Source organism: Protobothrops mucrosquamatus, unplaced genomic scaffold, assembly GCF_001527695.2.
Source record: "Protobothrops mucrosquamatus isolate PMUCROS unplaced genomic scaffold, P.Mucros_1.0 scaffold1157, whole genome shotgun sequence".
NCBI lineage: Eukaryota > Metazoa > Chordata > Lepidosauria > Squamata > Viperidae > Protobothrops > Protobothrops mucrosquamatus.
Window position 1 is genome coordinate 132,150 of NW_015387372.1, and position 11,865 is coordinate 144,014.

The window sequence follows — 11,865 nt, forward strand, 5'->3', positions numbered from 1 at the left end:
AGGAGGAGGAGGAGGAGGAGGAGGAGGAGGAGGAGGAGGAGGAGGAAGAAGTCGCCAGGACATGGAGGGAGAAAGGAGCATGGGATACTAGCCCTCGGAACCAGGTTGACAAGTCCTTGGCTGTAGGCCTGGGGGGTGGGGTGTCTCTCCCTGAGCTGCTGCAACTGCAGGGCTGAGATGCAAAGGGGCGGAGGTCTTTTGCCCCCCCCAATTTCTGGGGGGAGCTGAAGGAAAACCAGCAACTGCCCAGCCCCTCCAGGCCAAGGGGGCTGGGAGAGGGAGGGTCACTACTGCAATGGCTGGGGCGGGGAATGGAAGGAGAAGCAGCAGCGAGGGTGTGCGTTGTCCTTTGCATCTGTGTGCGCAGGGAAGAGAACCGCCACCGAGACCCCTCATTCTGCCTTCGCTTTCGCTGTCGGCAATTTGGCCAGCACCCTGGGGAGAAAAAGAGAAACTGAGCCAGACAGACAGACAGACAGAGGAGGAATCCACTTTCCGAAGCATTTTACCAAGTCTACCTTCAGTTAACAGGGTTGGAAGAGACCTTGGGGGTCTTCTAGTCCAACCCCCTGCTCAAGCAGGAGACCCCGTGCCTGGAGTAGCCAACTTGGAAACGTTAAGACCTGTGGACTTGAACTCCCAGAATTCCCTGGCTAGCACAGCTGACTGGGGAATTCTGGGGGTTGAAATCCGCAAGTCTTAAAGTTGCCAAGGCTGGACACCCCTGTCCTATGCCATCCTGGACAAATGGCTGTCCAGTCCCTTCTTAAAAGCCTGTTAAAAGCCTTAAGAGCTTCAGTTCAAGCCCACCCTGTTCGGTCGAGCAACACATCAATACTTCTTGGACCCTTTGGGATCCATTGCCCCAGTGGGGGGATTCAGCCAGTTCGCACCACTTCGGCAGAACCGGGAGCTAATTTTTTGTTCCCCAGGCCCAGAATGGACTTCCGGAAGCGGCATCCACACAGGGAACCGGTTGTCCACCTATTTGAATCCCACCAGTGCATTGCCCCTATTTTTAAAATGTTTTCTTTCCAAATTTACATTCCAGTTTCCTTTATCCCAACAAATAAGGCAGAAATAGCTATCTTCTGAGAAGTGTTTTGCGGGCTCGCATATTGGATCCAAGGGGAAAAATAATTTAAGAAAATTAAGCCCAGAGTCACTCGACAGTGAAGTTGGCAGCATATACATTAATTAAATAAGTATTATGTCAGCAATACAGGAAGCAGGGAGCCCAAGGAGGCCTCCAGATGGCTTGTTCCCCACCCGCCCTGCCCCGTTCGATGCGCTGGAATTTTGTGAACTTACTTTGCTCTGAGGCTACTCAGCTGGTTCCTCACCAGCCCTACATACTGGTCGATCTGTGCCTGGACGGAGGGAGGAGGAGAAACAGGGATGAGCCCCTCCCAAAATAAGAACATGGAACCAGCTGTTGCTCTGCCCCCTCCTCTTCCTTTTGAAAATCTGCTCCTTGGGGTCAGGCCAATGCAGCATCCCCTGGTCACGCGATCAAAATTCAGACGTTTGGCAACTGACTCACACGACAGTCGCAGCGTCCCCTGGGGTCAGGTGATCCCCTTTTGCGACCTTCTGACAAGCAAAGTCAGTGGGGGAAGCCAGATTCACTTAACAGCCGGGTGACTAACTTAACAACTGCAGTGATTCACTTAACAACTCTGGCAAGAAAAGTCGTAAAATGGGGCAAAACTCACTTAACAAATGTCTCACATGGCGACAGAAATTTTGGGCTAACTTGTGCCTGTACGTCAAGACCTATCTAATCCGCTTTTAGGTATGATTCTATTGTGTCATGTTTTATTCTGTATATAGATAGATAGATAACCTTTATTGTCATTTTTTTTACTGTGGGCACAATGGCACACATTAAAAATGAAATTTAGTTGCTTGCTCTCAAAGTGCACACATACATAACACCCATTTAAACATACTATAAACAACACATGTGTAGACTTACTACACCTTTACATATAAGTAACATATAAACATTATTCACTGTCCACCTTGATTACATAGAGGGAAGAGGAAGCTTGAGAGTTCACAAGGTTAACAGTGCATGGAACAAAACTGTGGCCGAATCTGAATGTTCTGCTTCGGATACCACGAAGCCCCCCCCCCCCCGGAAGGGAACAAGGAAAACAGGTCGTGAAGAGGAGGTGTCGTGTCCTATACGGCCGATAGCTTAATCAGCAAGGATAAATATTTAGCCAAGCAAGCAGGGCAGCAGGAATGGATTCTGCTCCGGTCCTTTTTCAATGCCAATTGTGAGTTTCAGCACCTTCCTCCTCCTCCTCCTCCTCCCCCCCAAAGCCAGCTACTCACCTGATGCTGCCTGTAGAGCAGAGGGAAGGTAAATGCACTTATCACACCTGTGGGAGACAAGGAGAGGGTCAGTCTCTTATTCCTGCAGGGCCCCACCCGGGAAGGCCCTCTCCTCCCAGACTCCCCCCTTACCCAGTATAAGCAACGTCAGACCATTGAAAACGGCTCCCACGTAGGTGAGGACGTAGAACAAGAACGCAAACTGGAAAAAAAGAACACTGAAAGTCAGAACCGGCTGAGACCCCAGGAAGGAAAGGCAGAGGGTCCCATCCTGCCAGGGCTCTGGAAAGTTAGGTGCCCAGCCTGTGCCCACCCTGTCAGGAGGAAGCAAGCTGGGCCAGAGTGAGGCACATGGCACAGCCCGGTTTTTGGCACGTCCTTCCTGACTCCGGGCCCAACAAAGTCCATGTGATAGAAGGGATGAATTTTGCCTGCATCTCTGTGGCTGTTTATTGCATCTTCAAGATGTGAAGACTTCAACTCCACAAGTCTTGAGGTGGCCAAGATTGAAAAATGCTGATTTATTGCAATCTGTTGCAAGTCGATTTTAATGGAGGAACCATTCTGTGCGATCTAGCTGGACATGGGGTCCTTGGACCAATTGGGCCTGAACCCTCAAGATGACATCCTCGTGGCCTGCAAAGTTCTGGCAGAGGCTGGGGGGTGGCTGGGGGGGGGTGTTGCTTGTCGCAATGCTCAGCTGGAAAGGGGTTCCTTAGTTGCCTGGGGCTCACCTTGAGGGACTCCACCATGTCATCCACCAAGAAAAGGCGCTGCAGATTCTTTGTGCCCCAGGTGACGTGATGCACCACCCGCTCGGTCAGCCGCTCCAGCTGTTCTTTGGACAGCCCGAAATCTGCATCCAGCTGGGCCCTGGCAGGCAGGTAGGAGGGGAAAGGGAGGGGAGGGGAGGGGAGGAAGGAAGATCACTCAGCCAAACCCATGCCTGCCTGTCTCGCCTTCCCCCTCCAGACTGGGGTCCCTGGCAGCCCAAGATCCGGGGAGACCAACCCCTTGGCTGGATTGTCTGGGATTACAACAGCAGCCCCACTGCAGGGGAGGGCAAGGGGCCCACGTTCACCCAATTGAAACCAGGAGAGGGCAGCATCCTGGTGTCAGGGGGGCTGTCTTGTTGTGCCCCTCCAGCAGGAACCCCCAGAGGTCAGCCAGGCCACAAGACCTAAGCATGAAGACACCCCACTGGCAGACTCTTCCCTCGGTGCCCCAGCCATCCCCCAAAGCTCCCAAGGAGCCCGGCCTACTCACTGGAAGGGGTTGTGCCCGTCTCCCCGGCGGACCAGCTGCAGCACCTTGCTGTATCCTCTGAGTGAGACGGTGATGCCGAGCGCGGCCAGGGAGAGGTAGGAGGCCACGCTGATGATGCTGAAGTGCATCAGGCAGAGCAGGGCCACCATCAGCGCCGTGAATGCCAAGGCCGATGTGCGGGTGTCCCGCCAGTACACCAAGTCGGCCACTGCAGGGGAAGCAGAATAAGAGTTGGAAGGGACCTTGGAGGCCTTCTAGTCCAACCCCCTGCTCAAGCAGGACCCTAGAGCAGGGGTGTCCAAGCTGGGAACAGCTATGCTGGTTAGGGAATTCTGGAAGTCGAAGTCCCCAAGTCTTAAAGTTTCCAAGTCGGACACCCTTATCCTATACCATTCGGGACAAATGGCTGTCCAATCTCTTCTTACAAACCTCCAGAGCACCCACAACTTCTGGAGGCAAGTCGTTCCACTGGTTAATTGTTCTGTCAGGACAAAGCACAACTGAGTTGCGGCCAGCAATCAGAAGCTGCCAGCCCTGGGAAAGTGCAGCGGAGTCGCTTGATAGTAAGGTGGGCGGCATTTGCGTTTAAGAAATAATAAAATAATGATTTGCTTTCAAGGGAGAGCGAACAAAACGTCCATGCTGCTAGTCCTCATGAACAATGCACAATGACTCAAGAGCTGATGCCACTAGGATCTACAACCTCAGACTTGGCACAGCAGCAAGTCTGCCACACCAATTTCTTCTCCCCCCCCCAATTAATGTACAGACCCCACCTCGAGCCCCACAGAACTGAATTTAGATCCACCAGAACCAGGAGACATTTGGACTTGTGAAATCCTCCTGCTCCTCTTGTCCCTGCGTGAGGCTCTGGGACTTTTTTTCCTAGACTTCCCCCGCCCAGCTTCTTCCTTCCTCCAAGCCTTAAACCCAGATGGAGGTTTTGCGATGTCACACCCGCCAGACACAAAGTTTGGTTTCAGACAAGAAATGAAGAAAAGGTCAGTCTGGGCCCCGAACTGCGTGTGTCCTGGAAATGGGGAGGGGGGGAGTTTCTGAATAAGAAACCTATGCAGGTTGCCCCCCCCCGCCCCTCCCATGTTTAACATTAAGCAAAATTTGCTCCATCCTAAAAACAAGAGCTGAGGGGCCCTGATTAAACAGGACGAGGCTGCTGTTTCTGGTTGGGCTTCCTGTCCTTTAAACATCTGGCCTCTTGTGGTCAAAGGCACGGGGCTCCCCTGGAGGATGCCAGTTTAACCACCAGCCTGGTCGGGCTACCCGCTTCCCATTCCAGGAGGCCGGAGGGGGCAATCCCAACCCCCAGCAGCATCTCCCCGACCCACACCGGTGCAGCTCCGGGGCTGCAAAAAGACAGCTTGGAGGCCCCTCCCGTCCCCCCCTCTCCACCATGTTCCTAAAAAGGAGATGCCGACGACCCCTCGCCCCACAGCCTCTGCCCCCTGCCAGGCGTGGCTGCCCATGGCAAGCACTCTGCATGGGTTGAGACACCCTGGCCGACTTTTCCTTACTGGGGGCTTCCACCCTGGATGCGACCACTTGCAGATGCAGCCCAGGGCGGGCGAGAAGTGGGAGACAGGCGTTTGGCTGGCATTTCCACTTTCTCTCTCTCTCTTCCCCCCCCCCCGAGAGAAGCCGCCATCGCTCCGAAGCTGGTCCCAGACTTTCCTGCTCTGCAAAGATGGCGTGAAGGAACCCCACCCATCGGGGGGGAGGAGGCGGGGAGGGCGAGACGCCCAGGGCCTTGGCAGCTGTCCCAGACTCTCCCCCCTCTTAACTGACAGGCCCAGATGCAGTCCAGTCGCTTAAGGAATCTGGGGAGGCACGGACGGTCCTGGGGGAGGGCTGACGGTCTGAAGCAGGCCCAACGTGGCAGTTTGGGGGCTCCTGGCATCTGTATCCTACAAGACTTATTTCCTGCTCCCCAATTTACATGGTGCCCCTCACTTCTCTTCCCCCAAAGGCTCCCTCCCTTCAGACAGGGTCCCCACTCAGTTAAAGTCCCCCCCCCCAACAAGCTGGCCTCGTGGCTCAACCAGGATCCTCCCCCCACCCCGATTCCCCTGCCTGGCAATACTCGGAGGGCATAATCCTAACCGGGGGGGGGGGGGACCCACCTGTGCTCGCCATGGCAATCCCCTTTTCTTGCAGTTCTGAGGCTCCTCGCGGCTCTGTGGAAACCTCCCTGAGCACCAGTTCTGGGCTGGAAGGGGGGGCTGCTTAGGGGAGGGGGCTGAGGAAGCGCAGGTGGGGGTTGCTATTTTTAGCCGACGAATCCCAGCTGCCTCCTCCCCTCCGGAGCCCCTGCCTGCTTCGCCTGGTCCTGCTGGAGGGAGGCAGCTCTGCAGGCTCCAGCCTTAAAGGGAGGGGCTGCCCACCCTCAGCAGGCTGGGGAGCCAGCAGCTTCGAGATGGGGTGCAGGATCCCCCCCAAAGAAGCAGGAAGGTGAGCAACAAGGGGCCGGGCACGCTGGGGTTGAGGGGCTCAAAGTGACCGATTCCGGCTGACCCGGCACAGCAAGAGCCTGGGAGCACAGGAAGTGAGCCCCCCCCCCAACCATTTGCACTAGCAACTAACTTGGGCCAGGCGTGCGATTGGGGGCTTGGCCTTGGTGCCCACATTCCAGCTTGCAAGGCTGCCTCAACGACTGTTTTCCAGAGCGGCTATTTCCATGTATGACGAGGTATGAGAGCATGTCTTTCATTGTCTCCGGTGTTCTGAGTTTGGGTGCTGTTATGCATGAAGCACGGCCTTGAGGACTTGAAGCTTGGAAAACAAAAGGCCGCTCTTTTTCAGATGCTAGGGAGATGGTCTTTGCGGACTCACCATCTCAGGAACGAGCCGGAAGGTGCTTTTCAGCAGCCCCTTGACCCTAATTTGAGAGGCGGGGGTCCTCATTGCCACCCCTCCCCTTCTTTGGGAGAAGGACAGCTCTGACGGTGGGGATGGGGACGCATGCTTTAACTCAGGGGTCTCCAAGCTTGGCAACTTTACGGCTTGTGGACCTCAACTCCCAGGAGGCCTCACCGGAAGAGAAGCGCCTGGCCGCAGCAACTCAGCAGGCCCCACGGAAGGCCACAAATTCGTGTGCTTGAAGCAAAGCCAACAGGAAGCCTTGGACTACAGCTACAATCATGCCCAGCCAGTGTGGCCAGCATTGCAATTCAGAGCGGTAGCTAAGTGTGTATTAAAACAGCAGCGCTAGCAAGAGAGAGGTGCGTTTCTTTTTTTGAAATCCTGCATTGTCAGCCACGGAGCCTCTTCTGCCAGACCGAGAGGGGCCTGGTGCTGGGGGGCGGCGAGGGGGGGGGGCTCTTGAGCCTGGGCCGGGCCCAGACTCCTCGTCCTTGCTCGGGGAGGCAGGGCAGAGCGGCGGAAGGCTCAAGGGCTCCAATTCTGCTTGGCTCAGCTCTGGGGCTATTTATACGCCTTGACTTGATGCGGCTGCCATCCCGGTCCGGGCTCCGTGCCAGGGGCCTGAATAAGGGCCTTTCCTGGGAGAAACAGTCCTACCAGGGCCAGCAAAGGCGGGAGGGCAGCCCAGGCCGCCCCTCCCCCGCAGGGCTTCAGGGGGACAACTGCGGCCAGGAAAAGGGGACCACCTGGCTCTGCAACCGTCATGTGAACCAGTTGGGTCCAAATTTCGAGCACGTGACTGTGGGGATGCTGCAGCGGTCCAAAGCGTGAAAAACGGTCACTTTTCTCAGTGATGTTGTAGCTTCAAATGGGCAGTAAATGAAAGGTTGTAAGTCGAGGACTATCTGCATGCCAATGGCAGACTTCTACGTAGCTCTGCAAAAGGCCCAGGTGGAACCTCTGGAAACTCCAGGCGGGTGGGGAAGCAGAAGAGACGCACAATGCCTCTTCCTCACAAACCCTCTTCCTCACAACGCCTCTTCCTCAATGCTGGGCAGCCTAATCAAGTGACCTGCCTTTCCCATCCTGGCCCTGCTAGAGGAGCTTGACTACTTCTCCCATCACCCTCTGCCAACATGCTGGCATTGCAATCTGACATGCCTGCTGGAGAGGGGGCAGCTGGGCAGACCCCAAGCAAAGCCCAGAAGCCTGGGTGGGTGTGTGTTCCCCTCACTCCTGCCCCCGATGAATGCCGGTGCCAACCCAGCTCCAGAGCCTCTGAATGAGCAGAGCGACTGGTACGCCCCAAACATCCAGGTGGGGGTCAGCACTGCAACAAGGCGAAGCCCCCGATCGCACACCTGGCCCTGAGTTAGATGCTAGTACAAATGGCTAAAGGGGGGGGGCTATCACTTCCTTGGCACCTTGTAGCTACCATGGAAAGTCTTTTGGGGGCAACTGCTAGCCTGGCCAATCTAAATGCCCCTTTTCTCGTGCCAGCCAGCTCACCTGGGATGTTCAAGATGTTCTCGGACTGCTCTGGTTCAACGTGGAGCTGCTCAGGATGGGGTTCCTGGCCGGGCCCCTCTTCCTCTTCCTCTTCCTCTTCTGGGGGTGGTTGGCAGAACTCTGCTGAGGTCAGTGCTCGGTCTTGGGGGGTGTCAGCACCGCAGGAGGCGCCTGCTTCGGAGTGGGAGGCTAAGGCAGCAGGTAGAGAGAGGGTCTCCCTGGGGTCATCTGGAGCAGGGTTCAAAACCAGGAAAAGACGGTCTCAGGGCCCTCCTTTTGCTCTGGGCAACGAGATCTGCAATGGGGCCCATTTCCCCACTGGCCCTTCCCAGTCCGGCTGCCTTTCCTGGTCTCCCCCCAGGCGGCACTTTGGCCTCGCTCTCAGGAAAGCTGCCCTCAGCACCACTTCGCAAGGAGTTGGCTATTTTTCAAATTCAGAAATCCCTTAGCGTTTCTGTGGCGCATAGGTCAGGATCCGCTGCTCTGGATTTCCAACATCTGCACTTTGAAGGTTGACCTCTCGCTTCGCTCAGCCTACAGATGTGAATTGGGCCCCTAAGGCAGCTGGTGGGCAGCCTGGCAAGAGCGGTGGAGCCGTCTGATGGGGGATAAACTGTGCCAGCCCTTCCCCTTAAATTCATCGGAGTAAAGAGCGGGAAAGGTCCGACAGGGCCCTCTTCGCCTCAGTCTGAAAGCATGTTTTGCTTTTCATGTTGAAAAAAATAAACAGGTCAACTCTCCACACGCTGAACAGTTTTTGACTGATTTTCCCTTAAGAAACAAAGCTGGGCGTCCCAAATGATCAAATATTGCCACGGATGGATAGGACTCTGAATCCCACCATGATGCTTTGGCTGAAGAAATCCCACCCAGATTCCACCCTTTAGAAAATCTCTCCCCTCTTTGGCAAACCACTAGAGACAGGAATGGGCCAGCCCCACTTCCTGTCTCCCAGGGTTGAATTGTGGGTCCTTGGTGCTCTCGGGCTGTTTTCTTGAAGAGGTTTCATGGCCCGGCTGGGTGACGTCTCCAATGCTAGAAGCCAACCCTGGTTGGGTCATGAAACATCTGCAAGAAGACAAACCAAGCTCAGATGGCATTAAGGACTCCACAGTTGCCCTCCTCTTCCTCTTCCTCTTCCTCCCACTTCCCAAACCCCACTGCCTTCTAGCACTGACAAAACGCCTGCAGAAGACAACCAGGCTCAGAGGGCACCAGGGACCCGTGTCTTTTCTTCTTCTGGGCTCTCCAACGTGGCCCTTTTTCCTGCAAAACCCAGCATGGCTGGCCAGGGCAGAATTCAGCCTCCGCTGCCCTTCAGAGACGCTCCTTCCCTACCTGTTCCTGAGCAAGCCGTGCTGCTCCCTCCTGCCGTCTCCACCGCTGGCGATGGGGGCGTGGGGCACGGAGATGCCTGTTCCTCCTCTCCGGCTGCGTCCAGGTCCCTGCCAGGGCCCACCCGGGAAACCCAGTCCAACGGAAAGTCATCCGGTCCTGGGCCACCGCCTGAAGGCAGGGCTCCCTCCGCCTCCGGAGATGGGCAGAGGCTGGGAATGTTCTCCAAACTGTCCCCCAGGGCGGGCACAAAAGTTTCACAAGTCTCCGTGCGGGGCAGCAGAGCCCTTGTCCGGCGGGTCTGGGAGTCACGCCTGCCCCGATGCTCTGCTGCACTGGGGCTGCTGCCGGAGGGGGTGGCAATGGTGATGTAGGAGAAAGTCAGCTCCCGGGGGGTCCCCCATTCCACAGAGCCCTCCTCCTCCTCCTCCTCCTCTGAAAACTCCCGCGCCGTCTGCAGTTCAGGGAAGTCGGACTCCTCGTTGGCTCCTGCGGGAGGAAAGGACCCCTTTTGCAGTAGGGGAGGCCTCTGGGAAGGCTGCCCGGTCCCTTCGCTGGATCAGAGGAATCGCGCTGGGCCTGCAAATCCAGCCACAGGCCCCGCAGGCCAAAGAGCAGCCCGCTCAGGTGGGGCTTCCGCCCCAGTGCTACCTGGGGTGCTACCTGCTCCCCACACCGGGTGACATGGCCACAAACGCCAGGGCCGGATTTGGGCAGCCACAGCCTGCAGGGTTGCACTTCGCATACTCACCATCTGTAGAATCAGGCGTGGTAGAGGCAGTGGAAGGAGACTCTTCTGCAGACAGGGAAGAAAAGGAGCCGTTTCTGGACACGCAGCCAAGTATTTATTTTATATCCCGCCTTTGTTATTTTTATGAGCAAGGCGGTGAATGTATCTAATGCTAGTTCCTCCTCCTGTTTTCCCCACAACAGCAGCCCTGGGGGGTGAGCTGGGCTGAGAGTGTCCGGCCCAAGTTCCCCCCAGACGGCTGTCATACCTAAGGTGGGACTAGAACTCCCAGCTTCTAGCTTGGTGCCTTCCCTCACTAGACCGAACTGGGTCTTCTGCAAGATCAGGGCATAGCCTGGCGCTCGGCCAGCCTTGGCCTTCTAAGAGACCAGAGAAGCAGGGTCCGGAAGTGGCATTAAGACCATGTAGTTGTCGGACAGACCCAGTATTCAGAACGTTTATGGTAAAGTGTTAAGTCCCGAACTAACGACGTACGGTCCAACCCAGTCAACGCAGAGGACCGACACGATTCTGTGTTGTTGTTGTTGTGAACTACGGAGGAGTTGTCGATGTGGGACCTACCAGTCTGAGGGGGGGGGGGCGTTCCTTCTCCTTCCATCCCTGCTAGCAGAAGAAAGATCAGGGAATGGCTGACCAACAGTCAAAAGCTGGCAAAGTGGGGGGGGGGGGAGAAACAAGCTTACTTAGCTTTCACAGAGGCCCAGGGTCTGGGATGGCCCTTTGGACATCACTGGGGTACCCGTCCACCTGCGGCCATCCTTTGCACCTACTCTGGGCAGGAGATTTGAGCGTCGCAGCGCAACATTTCTGGACCATAAGATGGACAAGGCCATCTGCATATTTGGGTGCTGCTGTTTGTGGATGTTACCTACTCCATCCTGGCTTTGCGCCTTGTGAAAAGGGCTGTCAGTGTGCAAAACAGGGACTGACCTCTGGGGTCCCTACGGTGTCCAAGGGGGAGGCGGCCCAAAAGAGGGGCAACCTATCCAGGGCCCGGCGGCTCCAAGGGCCCCCCCACTGCCCACATGGCAAGAGAGATCCGCACAGAGGCAGGTGGGGGCGGAGGATCCATACCAAATAGCCCCCCCAGCCACAAGAGAGGCAAGGTTGCCCCGAGTGCAAGTCCACTACAGCCTCCCCTAAAAGAGCTGCACCTCGCCCCCTTCCCTGCAGACAGACGGGGCAGAACCCCCCCTGGCGCCAGCCTTCCTGCCTCCCCTTCGCCCGCGCTGCTCATCCAGCGGCCCATCCGGCCATTTTCCCCCCAGCCACTCAATGAGTCCGTCCAGCCCGCTCCCTTCCCCATCAGGCCACTCGCGAAACACAGGTCACGGAGGCCCCCTTAAAGCCCCCAGATCGCAGCGCTCCGGCCGAGGCGGAAAACGACCGCCGGTCCCACCCAGAGCCTGGCAGCTGCGCCGGACGGCATCCCAGCATCCACAGCCGGGGGGTGGTGGCGCAGGGCGGTGCACGGGGCGCCAGGTTGCAAAGGGAAACCCGCGGCCGCTGGGCCCGAGGGCGAAGGCGCCGTTGGGCGGGGGGCGCCGGACGGGCCTACCGGGGGGCCTCGGGTTGTATCAGCCCGGAGGGGAGGGGGCGCTTCCGCGAGGGGGGGCGGGGAGGGGGACCCGGCCCGGGCAACACCTACTGCAGTGGGCGAATCCCAGGACCTGCCCCATCGCCCCGGCAGCCGGCCGCCCCGAGGGCCATGCGGAGCGCCGCGGCGGTGAGCTCCGACCGCGCCGCCGCCCGCCGCCGCCGCCCGCCGCTCATCTCCCCGGCAG

At 57.2% G+C, this 11,865-nt stretch overlaps 1 protein-coding gene across 2 annotated transcripts; it reads right to left on the reverse strand.

Moving 5' to 3' along the window:
- Window positions 1–211: 211 nt before the first annotated feature.
- Window positions 212–5,828, reverse strand: RTN2 (reticulon 2). 2 transcript variants are annotated; one of them, XM_015820674.1, is made up of 7 exons: window positions 5,748–5,828; window positions 3,610–3,817; window positions 3,078–3,216; window positions 2,476–2,545; window positions 2,344–2,390; window positions 1,312–1,370; window positions 212–435 (listed from the first exon to the last, which is right to left on the reverse strand). In XM_015820674.1, the coding sequence occupies exons 1-7, from the start codon at window positions 5,758–5,760 to the stop codon at window positions 393–395; spliced, it is 579 nt and encodes a 192-aa protein (XP_015676160.1). In that variant the 5' UTR covers window positions 5,761–5,828; the 3' UTR covers window positions 212–392. The 2 variants fall into 2 exon arrangements, with proteins under 2 accessions (XP_015676160.1, XP_015676161.1); XM_015820675.1 differs by lacking the exon at window positions 212–435 and having other exon boundaries at window positions 1,308–1,370.
- Between the last annotated feature and the right edge of the window lie 6,037 nt (window positions 5,829–11,865).